At 41.6% G+C, this 23,300-nt stretch overlaps 1 protein-coding gene across 5 annotated transcripts in view; it reads left to right on the forward strand.

Moving 5' to 3' along the window:
• The first annotated feature begins 640 nt into the window (after positions 1-640).
• LOC111871161 (putative tyramine receptor 2) overlaps positions 641-23,300 on the forward strand; it is a 132,126-nt gene continuing 109,466 nt past the window's right edge. For 4 of the 5 annotated variants that reach the window (XR_004513738.1, XR_004513740.1, XR_004513739.1 and 1 more), the window contains exon 1: positions 641-2,489. Coding sequence is in view for 1 of the 5 variants with exons in the window: in XM_023864043.2 (XP_023719811.1) it covers positions 1,247-2,692 (1,446 nt within the window). In the remaining 4 variants the exon portion in view is untranslated. Of the gene's footprint in view, positions 2,776-23,300 lie in introns of those variants that run through there. The other variant, XM_023864043.2, reaches the window with a different exon arrangement.

Below are 23,300 nucleotides of genomic sequence, written 5' to 3' on the forward strand. Positions count from 1 at the left end.
CCATACATACAAGTAGAGTAACCTTAACGCTTTAAAAATTTGCAATATTGTATTAACATTTTGCAGAGAACACAGAATACAGAAGTTTATTTATTTAGCTCTTTAGGACCCAAGGCATCATGAATAAGCCTTCCATTCCTCTTCATTATTTTCCTCTTCTTTATTTTCCTTCTCTCTCCTTTTATCTCTTTCTCCGTGTTCTCTCCCTTTCCTACTTTTCCTCCTCCGCCCCCTATTCTCCTCATTTTCCTCTTCCTCTTTTCCTGCTCCGTTTTATCCATTCCTTCTTCCTCCTTCTAGCTTTCTTCTCCTTTTTCTTCTCCTTCCTTGTCCTCTTCTCCTATTCGCCTTTTCCTTCTTTTCATATCCTATCTCTCTTTTCCGAATCTTCCTTTACTTGTCCTCATTTATCTCTGTCTTCGATGCCATGACCCTCGCATTTGTGCCTTCAGGATCAGAAATGCTTAACAGATCTCATGGTCTAATTAAGTTTCTCGTGCTCTTGTACTTTCAGGCAATCCTGACAACTGAGCTCATTCTGTGGTCCTGGTGATGGTGTTGGCAGTAACCCTCGGAAGTACTGGTGGTGGTGGTGGTGGTGGTGGTGGTGGTGGTGGAGGAAACTAACAACCTGTGTAACATCTATACCCCTTCCTACTGCCTACAAGACCGATGGATTGTAACAGAACAACCACGCCTCCTTTTCTTTATGCGGCGGAAAATACCTCTGCACTCTCGACTTCCCTGTTTCAACGGAAAAACAAATTATCACATTCCTCGTGTTGTAGTAATCATATGAAACTTCTTGGGTATAACACTCAGATATGAAAATGGAAAGAAAGAATTTTAAACATCCGTGATCTCTACTTCATTACGTACCTTAGTCACTTTCTGGAATAGACGAAGAATGTAAATTAATTTTCGTATGAAATAACATAACTTTATTATATAAATTTTTATGATATACTACAAAACACAACAACCGCTCACATAGCCCTCTTGAGTAACAAGATATTGCATATAGAGTTATATCTAACCGTTTTTATGAAACGTGTGGTAGCTCAAGAATTTCATGTCTAAATACAGAAGGATTCATCACGCAGATTCATCAGCCCCGTATAAATTAAAACATGTGAAACGAAAATTTTATAATAATTACGTGTACTCAACAGACCTTCGTAACATTAGTCACTACACCGTTCTCTTCTAATTGTATTCAGAATAAAACGTGTAAATAGCGTTCAAAATGGAATCGGACTGGAATAACGACACCACATACGGAACTGAGGAAAAGAACTGTAGCCAGGCGAAAGTGCAGTACGGGAGTAGTTTGGGTGTGGCCCTAGCAGTTCCTGAGTGGGAGGCTGCAGTAACAGCCCTCACGCTCACCTCCATCATCCTTCTCACCGTGGTTGGCAACATTCTAGTTATTCTAAGTGTCTTCACGCACAAACCGCTGAGAATAGTTCAGAACTTCTTCATAGTATCACTGGCAGTTGCTGATCTAACTGTAGCGTTATTGGTATTACCATTTAGTGTTGCTGTTCAAATTCTAGGACGCTGGGAATTCGGTATACACGTGTGTAAATTGTGGTTAACTTGTGACGTACTTTGTTGTACTGCTTCTATATTAAATTTGTGTGCCATAGCTTTGGACAGATACTGGGCAATAACTGATCCGATTAACTACGCACAGAAACGAACTCTAAAACGTGTTCTTTTCATGATAGGAGTTGTATGGGTACTCTCTGGAGTTATCAGTTCTCCACCGCTCATTGGTTGGAATGACTGGCCAGAAGTATTCCATAATGATACCCCGTGCCAACTCACGTCCCAACAAGGATACGTTGTTTATTCCTCTCTTGGTTCCTTTTTTATTCCACTGTTTATCATGACTGTTGTTTATGTAGAGATCTTCATAGCAACAAAGAGGAGATTAAGAGAGAGAGCTCTCGCGTCCAAACTAAATGTTGTCAAAATCAGCGAGGCACAAAACATGTCCGGAAAGGTCGTGCACAATGATCAAGATTCCGTAAGCAGCGAGACGAACCACAACGAACATCCACATCTCTGTGATGGGAACACCAAGACAAAGGAAAAGAAAAAGAAATCTAAGAAGAAGAGGAAGAAGAATATCGGTGATGGTTCCTTGAAAGACAGATTCCTTCAGAAGCCGATCATAGTAGCCGAAGATTCCGTTACGGACAATATGGGAGATCCTCCATCGGGGTCACAGTGTGTTGACAGCTCAAATCATTGCGGTGAGGAGAATCAGACGCCACCTACAAACACAACGACGACAGAATCGCCCAAATCAAGAAATGAATGTCAGAGAGGGAATGCACCCCCTTCTGCAATTTCAGCATCAGTCCCCGTCCCGCCTTCTGGTGCCAAGAGGCAACTTCCAATTTACCAGTTCATAGAGGAGAAACAGAGGATTTCGCTGTCGAAAGAACGGCGCGCCGCAAGAACACTGGGGATTATCATGGGTGTGTTCGTGGTGTGCTGGTTGCCGTTCTTCCTTATGTACGTCATTGTACCATTTTGTGTTTCCTGTTGTCCGTCTGACAAGTTGATATATTTCATCACTTGGCTAGGGTATATCAACTCTGCTCTAAACCCTATAATCTATACCATATTCAACATGGATTTCAGGCGAGCCTTCAAGAAACTTCTTCATATAAAGCCCTAGTTTGTTTTCAGTTTCTGGATGTGAGGTGAGACTGAGTTCACGTGGTACGTCGACCAATAATTGGCCTATTGTACCAGCTCCTGATGATAGCTGATGAGTGTGGAGCAGTTGGTGTAATGAGAATTTACAGGGGAAACCGAAGTACTCAGAGAAAACCTGCACAAACACCACTTTGTCCAACAAATCCTACATGATTTGACCTAGGATCCAATCCGGGCCACTGCTGTGTGAAACCAGCAATTAACCGCCTGAGTTATGACGTGGTCCTTACAAATCACTACGCACTGACAGCCCAAACACACTTTCGGGTGCTTTTGACAAAAGTATTTACCAAAAAATGTACCTGCGTGGTTGAATACAAGTAAGTTACTTCTCTTTACTGACACAAACTGAGCAGTACCTGATAGTATGCCCACAGTATTTCTGTCGAATATTCAAACCCCACACTCTTATTTCTAAGTTTACCTTCCATAATGATTTGAGTCGGGGTATCTCAGTCAGTATAACGACTGGGCTACGGGCTGGACGATCAGGGTTCGATTCCCAGCAGTGGCAAGGGATTTTTATCTCCTCCATAGCGTTCAAGCTGGCTTTGGCAATGGGTACTGGGGTGAAGCTAACCACTCGCCAAATGCCGAAGTTAAGAATAATTGAGCTGTCCCTCCACTCCCCTATACGCCTTCATGCCGTGGTGTTTGATTAAATAATTAAGTGCAGGGATAACTTTACCTTTACACTTACCCTACCGACTACCGTAACGTATAAGCCTCGGCAGCTCAGCCGCTAAAGTAACCGGTTGCGTGCTGGACTGCCAGGGTTCGGTTCCTGGCAGGACTTTCTCGCAACCACAACTTAGCTGGCTCTTGGGTTCACCCCGTGTCCTCTCAAATGGATACTGTATGCTCTTTCCTCTACAAAATCTATTTCCGAGGTTAAGTATGTGTGTACCTTTACCTCCACTTCGCTCTACACCTTCAAGGCATTGTGAATAACCTCGAGGACAAATTCACTTTTGAACTAACGAACACCTCAATTTTGGATCATTGTTAGTAGCACTCCTCACCGCGACGGACTCCACTTTCACTGTTTTGGTATACCGAAGCACGTGATCACTTGCACGAACTGATTAGAGTGGATGAGGGTCGGGCTCCCCCGTTTCTTAACCCCACCAATGAAATAATAACCATTGATCGTGCCGCTTAGCGCAGCGTTAACGCTCTAGACTCGTACACAGGAAGTGCTGGGTTCAAATCTCGGCCAGAACACAGACCATAATGACCGTGGTTCTTCGTGGTTTCCCTCAGTCGCTCCCGGAGAACATTTGGAGCAGATATGAACGCTTCCTTCCAAATCCTTCGTCATTCTCATGATAAATGATCCTAACATTTGACGTTTTATGGTCTAGTTTCTGATAGCTACGTAAAATAAACGGCTAAATGAATGCGTGCAGATACACCCTTATTTCTCTATAGGCCTTCATGTCTTAGTGTGTAATTAAGCATAAGGCCAGTTTAATTCTGCCTTTAGTAGATCTGTTCATGTTTTCAGGGTCTGTGAAGTCACGAACTGAGCTGAATTTCCTACTGAGACTGGTCGCAAAGTTGTTTCAGTTGAAATTAATAACATGAAAGCGTTCACGGAAATGTTCATATTATATTTTTCGAAATCAATTTTTCTGATTTATTATAATTCAGATGTGAAGTTAAACAGCCTTCAAAAACACACTCCACATCCCCTTAAAACGTCACATGAGTCAGATATATGCTCTTGGCTACAGGGCAGATACACAGGCCTCCCTTCCTCGATGAGAAATCGTGTAATGGATAACGAAGTTAGTCGATTTACGTTTCTTGCGTCCGTAGCTCATACCCCAGTTCTTTACCATAAACATCATCAGCGTCTTTTCGTAAACCTGTCAATCGATAATGTATTAAGCGTAAGTAATTTATAAAGTAAACATTTGTGAAAGTGGCTGCCGCTTTTGTAATAGAAATTATCAGTTTTATATCCCTCCGGGTTTGTTTATATAAGTTTTAATGCTATTAGAATTATCGTAGATGGCTTTAAATTGAACAAACGACAGACACAATTGGGAGTGATAGAAAAACAGAACTGGTGTTTGTATGCCGAAGCAAAACCTGAAAGGAAGCGCCGAAAAATTCTATCCAAGAAATCTTTTACATGAATTTATTGAAGTATAGACAAAGACTGTATAGACTAGCAACACGCCATGTCCTCACACGAGTTGCAAAGTGATTTGATGTTGACGGTGGAATTTTTGGAAATGTATTACTCTAGGTAAACTGTACCAACTTTGTCACTTGAACAATTAATACCTGTATTAGAAACAGTACGTAATATCTCTTTCTTAACAACAATTTTGGAAATGTACAGTGAAATATCTTCATCTCGGAAACCGTTTGGAATAAGGCACATGAAGAACGTCACATATTCTTAGGGCAAAAAGGGATCAAGCATTGTTAAAAATATCCCTCTTCTTTAATTTCATCTTCGATAATCATTTCCCCCCCTTCCTACTGTCATCAGTTTTAATTTTTTTCCTCTCGCTCCCACTGTGGAGCACAGGGGTGATTTCTCAGTTTCATGATAATTTTACAGACGGTAGAACTCCTTGGGTGGGTGATCAGCTCGTTGGAAGGCCTCTACCTGTACACAGAATAAACATACACATACTAAACATCCATGCATTGTGTGGGATTCGAACCCATAATCCCGGTTTCCGAGCGAGCGAAGACCTCTCGGCTACAGTGAGTGGCATCAGTTTTAATTAGACTCGGTAATTCCCCAGAGAATTAATATCACAATAATATGAAAAATTGTCAAAAATATTACTGATTTATCCATATGAATGTGTCAGTGCTATCCGCTTTACATGCTATCCGTCAGTTGGTAATAATTGTTCAGCATCTGCAGTGCCTCTAAGAACCCCAATTCCATAAAATTACATTAAAAGTGCAAGTATCAGCGTGAAATTATATTTCGATCAGTTTCACTTATTACCGGGCAACTGCTTTGCTGTTAAGTTCACAGCGGTCATGTATTACGTCGAATCAACATTCACTGTCACTTCAGAATTACGTTGCTGTTACGTCAGTAGCTAGTATTGCTGTGGAGTTACTTTGCTATAATTTCCATAGTGAATATAAATGTGAAATTACATTGCGATAAATTTCGCAGTTAGTATCAATGTGGGACTATATCCTCTTTAATCGGGAAAGCTCAGTTAGTATAGTGACGGCCTATGGGCTGGACGGCCCGGGTTCTATTCTCGGCAATGTAAGATTCTTTCTTCTCCACAGCTTCCAGGCCTTGCCCGGGGCTCCTTCCCCGTGAATAAAGAGGGAGGGGGGTGAAGATGTCCAATCTATATCTAGTACCGACGCCAGGAAAGTGGAGCTATACCTCCACTCCCCAATGTCTTGCGGGCATAGTGTTTAACTAATTAAGCACAGGGGCAACATTTTACCACAATGGGCGTCATTGGAAATAATGCATAGTAAACTTAGTACGAAGAAAGTATAAATAAATCGTAAACTACTTTAAGTTCAATGAAATATTCCTTAGAGCTAAGCAAAATTTGATCGAATTTACCTCAGTTACAGAACACACGTTGATTATTTTAGAAATAGAAAGAGAAGGACGAGAGGAGAAAGAAAACTTCCGAGAAATATTTTTATATCAACAAAATTTTAATTCCTAATTCATCTGAACTTTAATATCGTCACAAAATGAAATGTGAATTTCTTATATGTAAAACGCGGTAGAGTAGTTAGTTGAGGCACTATGTTAAAAGCCGGAAGCTCGCGGGTTCGATTCCCGATTAAGTCATTGGATTTTTCAGTTGATCTTATCCTTCCAGCCCCTCTATGGCTCTGGCGGTCGACTCAGCCTCTAACGGAAATGAGTATCAGGAATCTTCCTGGGGGTAAAGGACGGCTGGTGCGTAAAGCTGACAACCTTACCACCTTCTGTGAGCCGATTGTTTAGAAAATGTGGGAGCCTCGACGTCTCACAACCCTATGGGCCTCCACGGCCTGTTACAAGGATAGATTTGCTTTTTAATTTTACTTAATTTATGAAATAACTATATTTGTTTAAATACTTTAGATGAATTCAAATTATAACGTTGTGAATTTTGATTTTCTCTAAAAGCTCTTGAATTTGTTTATTGCCAAAAATCTTACTTCAAAAGTAAACAATTAAACGGCTTTCATATAATCCATATAACCGATTAAAATATGGACAGGAATGATGTTTAAGGCACAGTACCTATTTGTTTGCAAATATTCTTCCACGTGAAGTCACGTGTACGTGATCTGTCCTAGTTTCTGTAACGGTTTTTAAGAAAACAAATACAAATTTGGCTGCAAAGTCCAGAGGAAAACAATGCAATTTTCACAATTGGTTAAGTGTTCGATAAGAGGTGGATTTATTTCGCGAATAAATTCGACGAGGTCAGTAAACGGCCCATTTTGAATTTTAATATTACCGTATGACTACTGACCGATTATAAATTATGTGAATTTTTTTTTCAATAGAACTGCTGCAGCAACTACTTTCGAGCAAAAATGCTGCGTTTGAAGTGAATGAATTTTTTCTTCCAATCACTTTTCCTTCACAGCTACTTTATTACCATTCCGCTGACGTCACTAGGAGGCCGAGATATTTTTGACATTTCATAAATTCCTTCCTGAAAATCGAACCTCTTTCCCGTGAAAATTTCACTGCAGTTTTGTGCAAACCCAGGTACAAAATTGGAACCTGGATAAGTTACTGGGTAAGTGGACAAGGCTGCAGGATGGAGAACCACAGAATCGGATGTGGATTCCCGGCCCAGAGGCAAGAAATTAGTCTTTTATTCCAGACCTACACTGAGGCCTTACCACTTTCCTATCCAGTGGGTACTGGAGGATCCTTCACGTGGTGTAAGACGACCGGAGCGTGAAGCTGAACATCCACCTCCATCTACTTGAAAATGAAATAAGCGTGAAGCTCTACATCAGCCCCCTTAGGCGTCTTCATGGTGTGTTGCTTACTTAAGTTCAAACAAGTTTAGAGCAGGCATACAACTGATAACCATACAAAAGAAAAACCTTCTAAAGTAACACTAACCCTTTAAAGCCATTTATTTATTACTCATATTGTTACTATGGCGTAGATTGTAAATTTTTAATAAAAAAACAAAAATTTTAAAGACTGAATTTCTTATAAATAATATATAAAAATTCAGTTCGTACCTCACAGGAAGCACATTACATCTCCCCTACAAAGCCCAACCGGTTAATGCTGTATAGGGAAACAGTCGCTGTTTATTGTGAGAACCATACGGAACACACAGATTCACTGCGTGGGCAGAATATATAGCAATTCAGTTCGTACCTCACAGGAAACACATTACGTCTCCACTACAAAGCCCAACCGGTTAATGCTGTTGAGGGAAACAGTCGCTGTTTATTGTGAGAACCATACGGAACACACAGATTCACTGCGTGGGCAGAATATATAGCAATTCAATTCGTATCTCACAGGAAACACATTACGTCTCCGCTACAGAGCCCAACCGGTTAATTCTGTTTAGGGAAACAGTCGCTGTTTACTGTGAGAATCATACGGAACACAAATACACTCTGTGTGCAGAATGCAAAATTCTATTGTGTTAAAGCAGATGTGTGTATAGTAACCACTGGGTTCCAAATGGTTAATAATTGCGTGCCTTTACATGTGAATATTCTTCCGCTATATTAGTTACTTGTACATGCATTACTTTGCAATTGGAATAGACATCCGCTAGATGTTTAGGGCGTCCACAGAATTTTAGACAACGTTTTTATTAGAGAAAAATTAATTGAAATTTGCCATACTTATCGAGTTTCTGGAAATCACTGACCTTTACACAAATATTATATGGGACATAACAGATATTCTACATTCCCATAACTTTTATTTACGATGTTTCTTCTCTCGTGTTAAAATTTAGCAACATAAACCCAAAATGGTATGTAAGCACTGTAATTGGAAGGGTTACCAGCCTAACCACGAAAACTTCCTCACTGGATGGCTAAAGTATTCGTCCTTGCATAGAATCTACTTCTCCGTGTGCCAGGCAATGGAGACCCTACCAGAAGCTGCGCTACCGCCAGCATAATCTTTGACGATATATTATTATATAACTGAAAATACAGCCAGTATAAAATAAAATGTAGGAATAGAGAAAGAACTCTATGGACCATAAGGACAGAGTGATTGAGGAATGAATGTTGGAGCAGACTACGTAATAAATTGAAGAGAATCCGAGACCGACGTTGACCTTTTAAAATATGGAATGAAAATGTGAAGTCGAAATAGGCTTGGTTGCCTACAACATGAGATGGAGAAGAGGAATATTAAATATGAGTCCTTAAAAAAAAAACGAAATGTATGAAATTAACACATGGTCATGATTACATAACGGAAGTCACGGATACCAGATATCACCATGATCTACAGGATGATTCATTTGAGATGTCAGAAAAATGAACAGTTGTATACAAGTTAATGTACGTGTCTCTGAGCATTTTTTGAATATGAGCGAGAAGAATATCCGTGTAGGGTTTTTTTTATTGCTAGTGGGGTGGGACTAAGTCCCTTGTACTGCGGCCACTTCTGACCTATTGTACCAGCCCCAGATGACAGGTGAGGGTGATTGTGGAGCAATTGGTGGAATGAAGATTGGCAGGGGAAACCGAAGTACTCGGAGAAAACCTGCCCCAGCGCCACTTTGTCCACCACAAATCTCACTTGACCAGACCCGGGATCGAACCCGGGCCGCCGCGGTGGGAAGCCAGCGACTAACCGCTTGAGCTATGGCGCGGCCTCCGTGTAGGGTTAATGGAGGGTTTAAAGGCGATTCAGCAGCTTGGCCGCGTGGCGGTGCTAGCGGATGAGAGACAAACATAACGGTCTCACTGCAACAGCGAGCACAGTGCGTCGTATGGTATGTGATATCTGAAACGGATCACCCTGTAATATAGGTAGACCTTAAGTAAGTTTTAGAATAAATTAAAATGAAGGAAGAGTACGTAGGTCAAAACTCATTTGTTAGAAGTACCCACATATTATCCGCTAAAATTATCAAAGGGCCAGAAATATATAAGCAAGAAATCAATTAGACCCTTATGTGAAGTGGCCTTTATAACATTATTCAAAGAAAACCAAACTCGCGTGAAGTAATACACATATAATAGATTGAAAGCCAACATAATTCGAGAAGAATATGTTCCATGGACTTCAAAGTTTGGGTTTTCCTCTACAAATAGCGACTTTGAACTTTACACCAAGTTTCCAAGCTACATGGACACAAAGAACGCTTGAATAAAAGAAAAACTTGAAACGAAGTAATATCAGATTTTTTTCGAAAGAAATAGGTTATACATGTTCTCCTAAGACGGGTGCAATTTATTTTCGTGAAAGTATTTCTACTATTTTTTATTCTATAGACACGGGTTATAACATAAAATATGACAACTGAAAAATATTTCGAAAATATCTTGTGCAACTTGAAAATGAACGAAAATGTGTTGCAACAATAGTATTTTTATTCTCAGTATATATATATGTATATATAGAACATGGCCTCTTATTGATATTCAATTTGTCTATGAGAGGTAGCATGTTTTAAAAATAGCAAATTTTATACAGTGTAGAACTACGCACTTTCTTGGCGTACCACTTTTCGTGTTACAACGCAATAAATTCGATATGAAATTTGGTATGTCTTGCTCACTTACGTTTAATTGTTCTCCATAAATTGCCTGTCTCATTCTGGAGTCACCTATAAACAACTGTTATAATTATCTGTAAAAAACACACCCAGTTTCATATCAAATTTAGTTCCGTGCGACGAAATTAGATATATCATAAAAATGCATAGATTTACCATACACATTGATAAAAGTCTTTATCCATTGATTTCTTAAATGCTGTGGTATTCCTATTTCCTTTGAGGTAATTTATTTAATAATATATTTGAACTGTGAAATGATCGATTGTAAATTAGAAATTAATTATTTATAACATATGATAACGTAGTGTGTTAAATATAGACAAGTGGATATTTATTCGGGGATGTAATATATAGATTAGTTTCGCTTCTTAAGATATTAAAAGCATGAAAAGACACCCCAATAATTTATATTTTATTTAAGAAACCTATAAATACTCTCACTACAAACAAAATTCCATTTAACGATTAATGGAAATTTATTACATTGTGTATAATAGTAAAGCGTTGTATTAGTAGTATGTTGTTGTTTACTTGTAAATAAGGAAGCATCTGTACAATTTGTTACTTTCTACTGAATTAAAATGTCATGTAATAGAAATTTGTGTCCCTTAATTGTCTTGCTCGTGCACAAAATTTTGCTAATACGTGCAAATTCTGGGGTGATCCTTCAACACTGTTTCTGAGCCCAACTGCTGATGGAAGATCTTCCCGATAGATTTCAGAATTTTTATGTTAATAAATCATTTTCAGTTTATTTTCTATGTCTTCACATTTGTCACAGAACATCATACACACACAGAGCAAGAATTGTATGTACGAAGTTCCCATTTCTTTCATGTAATAATAAGTCGTATATCTGTTGCTACTTATGTAATTAGTATATGTAAATAACTCATAAAATAAAAATATCTGTCTTTGGGATTGATCCATCTTTCAATTTTCTTACAGTCCCCTGTTTATAATCTTAATGTTATCAATGAAACTTCTGTCATTCAGTAAATAGCAAGGCTTATCATTTTACATTTTACGCTAGATGAGCACTATCATATTTTAAAATTTTGTTTCATTTCTTAGGACCGCCTGTGTGGTCTAGTGGTCAGAGTTTCTGCCTACAAATCCAGAGGTTCCGGGTCCGATTCCCGGCGCTACCACATTTTCTGAGAAGTATTGGGTCTGGAACGGGGTCCACTCAGCCTCATGATGATAACTGAGGAGTTGTTTCACGTAAATATCGACTCCGGTCTAGAAAACAGAGATTAACGGCCGTGGGGAGTTGGAACTAACTTCGCCGACAAGCGGCGGTCGCTCGGTCGGTATAGTTCGCCTACGGACTACAGGCCACGGAGTTTGGAGTTGCATTTGTTAGAGGTTTATTTTGTGTGGACATTCTTGAAAGTGCAAATTCTCTCCGCAATCGTAGACATTTGGTGTGTTACGTTGTCACATTTTTTTATAAATGATATTTCTACGACATGTTTCGAATTTATAAGGTCATCAGCAGGTGGAAACATGACGTAGAAGCATCATTTATGAAACAGTGACAAAGTAACACACCAACAGTTAATGAGCACGACAACAAGTTGCACCTGGAAGACTATCCCTGAAAATCAAGTCGCTTGTAGTCTGGGGGTGCCCGGCTCGATTCTCGGCCGGGACACTACCGTCCTTATTTCAGGTTTTTCTTGGTTTTCCTCACTCCCCCAGATACATGCCTGTATGACATTTCAGACGATGCCACGACTGTTTCCTTCCACATTTTTCGGATTCATTACTCAAGAGCTATCCTCTTTTTCAATGCCATACTTACAGGCTGGTGCTACTTACAGTGTCGTTAATTATTTAATTTATTTGTAGTTTATTCAATGAAGCTTTCAGTAGCTCAGGCTATTTTTTTCAATAATGAGGCGATATTGAACTATGAATTTGAGACGATACGAAAGAAAGTAACCGTGGCCTATTTCAAGGTATTATCCCGGAATTCGCGTTCAGATATTGGAGAAATTCAAGAAAGACTTCAACAAGCACAGTCTAATCCGGCGGGGTTCGAACGGGGCTCTTCTCGAATACAGGTCCGAAGGTTTACCGACTGAACCAATTAGTTCGGCACAAAGTTGTTAAATAAACAATAAACAAATGTAAATAATATGTTTCTGGACATTATCAATTGTCCTGTTTCTGTTTAAAACACAACGTTCCGGAGACTTCAGGTAAAACTTACTCTATCGATTGAGCCCAACTTTTGCCTGAAAATGGAGGCAGACACTAGTCTCCGAAACGTTTCGTTTCAAATAAAATAGGACGGTGGATAATGTCCAGAAACATAATATTTGTAGTAATAGGCAAAATAGATCAGTGTGGTCGCGTTGCAAAGGCCAAGAAGGCCCACCCCTTATACATCAATATACCGTGTCACTGCCTTCTTGGATTAGTGGTCAGAATTCCTGGCTATACATCCAGCGGTCACCCGGTCGGTATACTCGTAGTTCGCTTGCGGACTAAAACCACGGAATTTTTTTTGTACCATCGTCACAATCTTTTAGATCTCATTAATGAAAAAAATGAGACACGAAGTTCATGTAATTATTTTCTGAAATGTAGGAAGAAATTATAGTTACTGGCAGTTAATACAGTTCGTTTCAACACAATATAAGATGGGTACTGTAAAATCTTGGAAAATTTTATTTTAGTAAGTTGGCAAAGGAATCCACATTTAGATCCCATCCAAAGTGAACTGAACTGTCTGCCTGTGTGACGGGCACGAAACACGTCAAATGGATGCTGACAGAATCGGCACTGTACAATATTTATTTACCTTGTTGAAATAACACCATTAGTGGGCCTACAAACACGACCAGTAGCATGGTTTACCTTCCATCTCAATTCGTTCATTCAATGGTTGCTTTGGTAAGGTTTGGGGGTTATTGGTCAACATCACTCGCAAGCAGCAACAGCCACTGGGAAGCACTACCTAATTCATGTGTTACTGATATGCTCCGTTTAGTTTATGTTTATTCAACTATAGAGCTTCGAACTGTACGATGATTAGTGAATAATGATTTGGAAATTTGTGAAAGTAAACGCTCAGACTAGTCGAATATCTATCGTGACTGAAATTTTCCGTCGTTTTCTTTCAAGGCAAATATTACAACAAAACATAAACACCGTGGCTTAAGTCCGCAAGCGAACTATACCGACCGAGCGAGCGCCGCTTCTCGGCGAAGTTAGTGTCAACTTTAGCGGGTAGAGGGTGTCACGTGGTCAGCGCAACGAATCCCAACGGCCCTTAATCTCGGTTTTCTAGACCGGAGCCGCTATTTTCTTGAAATAGCTCCTCAGTTATCCTAACGAGGCTGAGTGGACCCCGTTCAGACCCACTATTCAGAAAATCTGGTAGTGCCGGGAATCGAACCCGGGAACTCTGACCACTAGACCACTGAGTACGACTTTAAATTAGGTCATGACTGCTTCCTTTCACATATTTTCCAAATCAATTCTCATTAATCGTCCTATCATTATATTATTTGGCTAGAGTGACTGAGAAGATATACGTAAAACCTCGGCCAATGTACACGTATCCGATCTTTGGTCAGAGATTAGATGCCGTTGCTTTCCCGAAGAAGGTGTGCCGTCACTAGAGATACTCGTAATTATGTCGTCACTGGACAGTTCCTAAACTTTATTTTCAACACACGACCGGAAACAAAAATCTCTATACTGGAGATCGCGTTCAAGACATGGACTTTTTCTTCCGTAAGGTTGTCAGCTCAAGATATGACGTAACTTCAGAGGTGTTTTAGACAAACAGTACGAAGCATAAGCTGTAATCAGTGAACTGTAACCTTCAATTTTCTTTCATGGACCGCCTCTGTAGCCTAGTGGTGAGACTTTGCGCATACAGATCCAGAGGTCAGGGTTCGATTCCCGGCGCTGCAACATTTTCTGAGAAATAGTGAGTCTGGAACAGGGTCCACTCAGCCTCGTGAGGATAATTGAGGACTAGGAACCCGAGATTAACGACCGTGGGGATTCGTTGAGCTGACCATGTGACACCATCTATCCGCTAAATCGACACTAATTTCACCGACAATTGGCTGTCGCTAGGTCGGTATACTTCGCTTGCAGACTAAAGCCACGGTTTTTTTGCTACCACATATAAATATAAATTGTTTCTAAAGTAGCTTAATAAATATGAGAGGATATATATAATCATGAATAAGTGGAGTATGACAACCAAATATACAGAAACGTAGCCAAGTATAACAAGTTCTTTCTGATATATAAGAGTTAGTGTTTGAGTTGGCTTCCCTATAAGCACGACAAATATCCCACCCATAATTAATTTCTTTCCAGGTGCGACATGGTTCTCTGGCGTGATATCTACAACTGCTTCTGTAAATCTTAGCCATGGATCATCAACATTTGCAGGTAAAGGCGGAAAGCACATACATCCTGAACAAACCCCCATAAGAAAAATTGTAGTGGAATTAAGACGGGTCCGATATCATGGCCACCTCAAGTCCTCCATCTAGTTAGTTATTAGTTATTGGAGAGGGTGGGTTTCCCCATGCACTGAGACCTGTATTGGTCCATTGTGCTTCCCTCTATGATTTCTACCAGTCTCTATATCCTACCGGTACTGGTGCTTACCATCAGTCCCGCCCAGCCAGCGAGACCGGCTCTACTAGCTGAGAGGTATCTATAATGCTTCCCCCATCTACCAGAGGTATTAGAGACCCCTGTTGGGCGGGAAACGTCCGTTAATTTGGCTCAGTGACCTCCCTTGGAGATATGAGGTTCTTTTACGTGCCGTAAAGCTACGACACGGGACCCACGGCTTAAAGTCCCTCCCGGAGGACTTGTTCCCTGAATTTTTCCGTCCTTAAAAATTCGACGACCTCCGCCGGGTATTTGAACCCGCGTACTACGAGTCATGAGGTGGGAACGTTACCTCTAGACTACGGAGGCCGCTTAAGTCCTCCATCTAACTCCATTGTATGGATTATAACAAGGCCTTGGTTGGAGTGAATTTCTGTCCCTTTCACTAACAATGCAGCTGAAACCACTACCCTTCTAATTCTTGCCATAATTCTCCCACGCAACCCGGAGTCTCGGTTTCTATCGCAGTTTGATCCTCTATAACACGGTCATAATATTTCGTATCGCGTGATGCAGTTGAAGCTGAAATGACGCTATGAGCAGATTTTTTGAAGTGTACAATGCCCATTCTCTGAACTCCTCCAAAATCCCATCTAGTGACGTATCATTTACGGTATAACGGACACAGAAATGTAAACTCTATTTCCCTCTGTAATGAAAACGATATTCCTCTTTTCCTTCAAGAATTTCTCCCTCCCCCTACTTGTACCCGAGTGGAGTTCAGCGCTCCCAACTGCGGCACATGTTTATGAAGCTCTGCTATGATCTGTCTAGAATATCTTTGACAGTGAATCATAGGTTGAAGTGCCAACATCACAGAAGAAAAATTCTTCTTCAGCGAGATCTCGCATGTGACGTTCTTATGGATCAGCATTTATTGGTTGCACAATTAAATATCAACTTCCACGAAATCAGTAACATAGTTTATATCTGTAAACACTGTTGCTATTCATGATCCCGCAATATTGAAGATATTTCAGAGAGACTATATACATGTGTGGCCCGCGCCATAGCTCAAGCGGTTAGTCGCTGGCTTCCCACCGCGGCGGCCTGGGTTCGATCCCGGGTCTGGTCAAGTGGGATTTGTGGTGGACAAAGTGACGCTGGGGCAGGTTTTCTCCGAGTACTTCAGTTTCCCCTGCCAATCTTCATTCCACCAATTGCTCCACAATCACCCTCACCTGTCATCTGGGGCTGGTACAACAGGCCAGAAGTAGCCGCAGTACAAGGGACATAGTCCCACCCCACTAACAATGAAAATAAGTATATACATGTGTACTTCCAACTGATCATGAACCAATGAACAGATGTGAGGTTTGAAGTTCCAACAGTGATTAATATCGTCAAATGTAAGGGTGTGACTTTAGACGGGGTTTTGGATTGGTCAATGGATTTATTGCCCACTTATACACACAACTCGCAAATACAAAACCATCACTGATCTATACACTATAGAAATCACTACACGCTAAGTTTTCTCAGTCTGCTTTCACTAGCTGTTTCCTGGTAAGGGATCTTAACAACGGAGATTCTTCAGCTTTGTCGTCACGCCTTTACCAGATGGCTAACACTCCACAACTGAACTCATTACTCCAGCTATCCTGGTCATATCATCTCGACACGGACCAGATAGAAGACACCGTTCTTCTATTATTGTGTTTGTGTCCGTTGCCACGGGAACGTGTCGCCCAGCAACGAGTCTATACTCTACAGTATTATTACTACATTATTCTGGAGTTTCACATCAAGCAGATTGGCAAATTGGTATACTCCACCTGTTACACGCATGACGTTGCGTCTTTGTCAGTTAGTGACGTAGACCGTTACATCATCAATGTGAAATTACAAGATCCTATTTTCAACATATTTCCTATATTCATATTCTGGTAAGCAAGTCAAACATACTGTCGTGTGACATACCCAACACGTGACGATTTGGTGTCAGAATTAGTTTACGAACTTAAACACGCCACAAGTTACAACTCATTATATTTCCACACGATGGAGAAGGAAAAATTGTTCGAACGCCCAGTGGCGAAAATGGTCGCCATTAGAAAGACCGCTAAGGAAGAAATGGAGGCCGATAGGAAGGCAAAGAAGATTTCATGACAAAATTAGACGCCAACCGATAAAAAGCAGACGCCGATAGAAAAGCCTGGCTAGAAAAGATTGCCACGGAAACGGGAGCAATAAAAGCAAGGGCGAAAGCCATGCGACAAAATATGGGCACCAGCCACAAGGAGATGGTGGCCGAAACCAAACCAGAGAGAGACATGGAGACGGTGGCCTCCCGAGAAACGACGGAGGCGCATCTAGCAGAAGAAGGGATGATGGCCTGCCAAGAAATGGAGGCACGCCCAGAAGAAGAAGAGCCGACGTCAGTGGACATGAAACCTGAGGCGGCAGAACAACGAGAGGTCGCCGAAGAAGACGCCGAAGTAATGCGGGTCGGAGAAACAAAGTAGAAAAGGCGTAAGGACCGAAACCAGCGAAAAAATGAATAAATTGACCCAGGAAAAGGATGGGTGCCGAAGAAAACTGGCAGTCGCCCTCAGAGGGACGAGCCGCCGTGTGGAAGTGGCACGGCAGAACAAAACGAGCAGGAAGGTGTCCCGTCATGCAACAGTGTCATGGCGCAAATGGAACATCTTCAGGAAATGTACGATCCAAGAAAAGTGTGGACCGCGGCACGAATTGGCTGCCGACAGAAATATGACCAGCCGTGCAGGTGTGACATGGCGAAAGGGAGATTTCGTAAAGAAATATTCAACCAGGGTCAATGCTGAACAAGAAACCTGGAAAGAAGAACGGGGATAAAGAACATAGGCGGCAGACGGCCGCTATGCGAGAAGCAAGGGGTGCCAACCAAGGACGCCATTGGAGGGTGTAGATCATGACAGCGATCGCAACTAGGAGGGAGAAGAACTCGTAAGAAGACCTTCTATGAGACTGTCAGAGTGAAGATCCTGAATCGAATAGTCGGATCTTCTGTCAGCCTACGGAATGACAAGGATTGGACCTTGAGAAGGGGTCGACCCCCTCCGAAACGGAAAAAATTAAATAGCGCATGGTGGAGGAGCCGGTAACACAGAAGCAACTGCCTCCCCAGCTAGAACGAGTGAATGAGGGTTGGATGAATGTGAGGGACAAATGTGAAACGACGGAATCGACGAATGATGGACCATGGAATTATTCGGGACGAACAATCCTAAGAAGGGAGCGGAAGATGTAACGGCTGGAGAATAGTCGCTGCAAGAGGAGTAGCCGAAACAACAGGAGACACAGCAAGCACAGCAACGGGAAAGGAAAAAACGGGGATGTACCATTAGGCTGTTCGGGACGAACAACCTTTAGAAGGGAGCAACGTGACGTGGACGGCGCAACGCTCGGTAAACACCCCTCCCTTCCAGCGGTGACGTAACAGCATCGGAGCAACTGCCACTGCTACGGTAACAGGCCAGTCAACACTCTGTCCCCCTCCCCCGCGGTGACATAACAAGGGACACCGCGGTCACTACGGAGCTATAAACAACTTTCGGCAGCGTTCCCCAGCAACGCCTGTAAACTCGGCGTTTACGCAACAGTGAAGCGATGTGAGTTTTCCGCTGTCCGATTGAGGGTTTATAAGAGTTACTAGAGAGAGAGAGAGAGAGGGAGAGTAACCAGTCAGTTTCAATCTAGCAGTCGCCGAGTCGGGTTGTATCAGGTGCATGGCAGTGACTACAGCATGAGAAGTATTTGTGATACTGCCGATGGCAGTAGTTGTGAGATTGTAAATTGTGTAATTGTGAGAGAAAGTGCTCAATAAATTCGCTAGATCCAAGACGGCGTGAAATTATTTGTCGCGTTATACACCCAACACGTGACAATACTTACCTAGAAAGGTCCCCTCCCCACTGTGAATTTTCCTTCGCAAAGTTCGTCCCTGTGACGAGCTGATCACTCGTCCAAGGAGTCCTACCCTCTGTAAAATGATCACGAAACTCAAAATCAGAGGCCAGGGCCCAAGTGAGCTGTATACCCAGGTAAAAAGACGACGCACCATGATTCGCATGGTAAATGGAATTTACCCAGCGTTTCGGAGGAACCTACGGCCTGTCTTCACTCATTACTCACAGAAGATGAAAGTGGGACAGCCTTCCGAAACGTTGGTATTTATCTACCAAACTGCACAGCGTNGAAAGACGACGCACCATGATTTGCATGGTAAATGGACTTTACCCAGCGTTTCGGAGGAACCTACGGCCTGTCTTCACTCTTATTACTCACATAAGATGAAAGTGGCACAGCCTTCCGAAACGTTGGTATTTATCTACCAAACTGCACAGCGTCACATCCAAGAATACCGCAACTTCATGGAACAACTATTTATGGAATGAAATCTTAATATTTTCATGGATTATTTTACGATGCTGTCAGTATTGTGACGTGTGTGTCCATGGTTATGCAACGACTCGGTAAACACATTCGCTCGGAAGCAAACATGCGCAACAATAGAACATCCATTGCTATGCAACGGATCAGTAAACACGCCTCCTTAACTATAGAGGCTGTGTTTTCCGCGTGGTCAATGCAGAGTGGTTATAAAGAAGAATAGAACAGTAGTCGTGAAGTGAGGAGTTGAGTTTCGGGATGACATTCTGCCGGGATATGAGCTTTGGAGCAGAGGAATTGAACTGAGTCTAAGTCTTAGGTATGTGCAGCTGCAGAATAACAGCAAGATAGCAGTTAGACTGTCAAAAGACGACATCGCATGTGATCTTAATTTACATTGAGACGGTTATAAATCCGTTTCTAGGATACGACTAGTGAAGACAGAGAAACCTAATGCATCTGTAACGGTGAACTATAATGTGTGTATAATAGCTATACCGCTGTACTGTTGTGAATGTACAAGTTACAATAAATACAATCATCCAATCCAAAACTCCGTCTGTATCTAAACTTATACAGTCGAAAATGGGATGGTCCGTGAATGATTAGCTGGAAAGAATCTGAAAGGAAGTGGGTAATGCTTTATTTGCCTGGATGAGCAGAGGACACCCAGCATCGCCACCAAGATAAGTACGGAACACATCTGAAATTTAAGTCTAGGGACGTTTCCGCTTCACCAACGTGTTCAGTTTGTCAGTTCCACGCCACTGCAATCTAAACATATAAAGTTCTCAAAATTACTGGATTTTTTTACCTTTTTTCCATCGTCTGGAATTCTAGAAAATAGAAAAACTACGTTTCGGAAACTGGATCTATTTCCGTCTTCAGTCTTCAGTTTCCGAAACGTCGTGTTTTATATTTCCTAGAATTCCGGACGGTGGAAAAGTCCAAAAACCCAGTAATTGTATATGTTATACATCATCGTCAGAACCCTTTAGAATATAAATTCTTGTCCAAAGGATCATATAACTCCTGAAATGGAAGACTGAAATTGAGCCATCACACTAAAATGTCCTTACAATGCAAACAAATGTCAGTCACAGAAAACAATAATTACTCTAACTTCAAGTACCCACAATTAATGTACGCATCAAGATCGAGCCTATAGCAAACATATGCTATAGATTACTCTCGGACCACTCAGGTGCTGCGGAACAAAGCTTGAGAACGAATCATCTAGAGACTGGCACTGGGTTTGGCCTGATCCCGGGACCCTACAAGACCGTTGTAATATCTGCTGCTTGCCCATGGTGCTGCGTCAGGAGACTTCATTGTTTGCTGAGCTGTCCCCTAATGGAACTTTGCGATATCTCTTCCTCTTGATTAGCTCGGGGATTCCCCGGCTCTCTCATCTGCACTGGGGTTTCCTCGTCCACTCGAATATCTCTCTGTGTTAAAGACACTATTCCCTTCATACAAATAAATACACATTTATATTTTATAACTAAAAGATTCCATGTCGTCCAGAACGGCTCTGGGGTTCACCCATCCTCCTATCTAATAGATACCGGGGGCTCTTTCCTTGGGGGTAAATCGACGGGGGCGTGAAGCTGACTACTCACCTCCAGCTAGTGACGAGGTCAAGAAAATGTGGATTTGCAAATCTACTCCCACACATGCCTTCATGGCATATTGCTTAATTAGTTAAGCAGAGGGATAAATTTACCTTACATAAAAGACTTTGTTTTGGTCTTCCTTGATCCTTTTTTGAGTAATACGTTGAGTCCCCTGGATATAGGCTACCAACATTTCGCAATGCTAGTCCATGGAGGTGGTGGTGGTGGGGGGTGTAACGTCAATTCTCTGAACAGACTACGTTTCCTATTCTACGTGTTAAATGAATGTGGTGCACGCAGTAGTGTAGTTAGTTGAGACATTAGCTACAAGCCAGAAGGTAGCGGGTTCGATTCCAGATGAGGTCATTGGATTTTTCAAATGACCTAATTCTTCCAGCCGCACTATAGCCCTGGGGTCGACACAGCCTCTAACAAAAGTAGTACCAGGAATCTTCCTGGGGGTAAAGAGCGACCGGCGCGTAAAGTTGACAGACTCACCATCATCTGTGAGCGAATTGTTTAGAAAATGTGGGAGCCTCGACGGCCTGTTGCAGTGATACCTTTACCTTTCTTACATTTGCGTGTTCAAGGATTTTATAATTTCACTTTAAATGTTTGCTAGAAAATATTCTCTGAACATTTCACTTGCCTACATAACATAATGCCCTTTGGTGTTCGGATGGCCTCGAGTTCAACTCTCTACCCGGAGCCCTGCCTTTTTTTTTTCAGCTCTTTCTCAGTGTCTCAGGGACATGTTTTAGAATTAGTATCTAACAAGCCGGTCACGGTAGCCGAGCGATCTAAGGCATGTACTGTCTTCGCTCGCTCGGAAGTCAGGATCGTGGGTTCGAATCCCACACAAGACGTGGATGTTTGGTATGTGTATGCGTTTATTCTGTGGTTGTATTGTCATATGTTTAGGTAGAGGCCTTGCGAAGTGCTGATCACCCGTCCAAGGAGTCCTACAGTCTGTAAAATGATCAAAATGAAATAAACAACCTCGACACCGAAAGGCATAAGAGGAACGGATTAAGTAAGTAAGCAAATATCTAATAGAAGCTGTACTCAGTTCACGTTTCACAATCATTTCCTTGTTAGAAGCTACTAACTTATATAGTTGAAAAATGTCTATAAATTAAAGAAATTTTCACTCAAAATAAAGAAGTCCACAATTATTCTTAAAATGCATTAGTATGCACAGTATCATACTCATAATAAATATGAAAACCGATATTTTAAGACATAATTATTTACTTAAATTTATAGCGGTTATACGTAATTATCAGTGTGGGCTACTTCAGTGACCGCGTGGTCCAACCGCTCGAATTGTAGAATTCCGATTTGAAATCCCTCTCGCTCCACGGAAGTATATCCGAGACTTTCTGCTTGTCTGTGTTCCGTGTAGGTACGGATCGTGCCACTGGCCTATCCCCTTCGAAAGAGACCTAAAAATGTCTGGAAGATTAATAGTTTCCGGCGTCAATTCAGAATTGGAACAGGTCAGACTCTGCCCATCAGAGAACATAATCCGTAAAGGCCGAAGAAACAGTACTGCCAACATTAAAAAATTGTTTGAAAATAAATTACAATTTTCCGCAGTGTAATTAAATTAGAAAAATATTATTAGACTTCATATATACTGAGCAGATGACTTCAATTTCATTTTAACTCTTCATATAACTTGTGTTCAAAACAGGAAAAGATTATAAATAGCGAAATTCAACCGCTTCCCGAAAAAAAGCTTCAAACGGTTTTCAATGGTTTTTAATAATTCCTTTTTTCCCCCGAGAGGGAAATTGGGAATATTTGTTTNCAGTGGAGGGCTCTTGTGAACACGGTTATGAACCTTCGGGTTCCATAAAATGCTGGGAAACTCTTGAGTAGCTGCAGAATTAGCGGCTCCTCCAGAAGGGCTCAGCTCCTTGAGTGAGTAAGTAAGTAAGTTAGTTCATAATGTTGGCCGCGGCGGCCCGGGTTCGGTCCCGGGTCTGGTCAAGTGGGATTTGTGGTGGACGAAGTGACGCTGGGGCAGGTTTTCTCCGAGTACTTCGGTTTCGTTCCACCAATTGCTCCACAATCACCCTCACCTGTCATCTGGGGCTGGTACAATAGGCCAGAAGTGGCCGTAGTACAAGGGACTTAGTCCCACCCCACTAGCATTTAAAAAAAGTTCATAACG

This window comes from Cryptotermes secundus, unplaced genomic scaffold (assembly GCF_002891405.2).
Source record: "Cryptotermes secundus unplaced genomic scaffold, Csec_1.0 scaffold282, whole genome shotgun sequence".
Lineage (NCBI taxonomy): Eukaryota > Metazoa > Arthropoda > Insecta > Blattodea > Kalotermitidae > Cryptotermes > Cryptotermes secundus.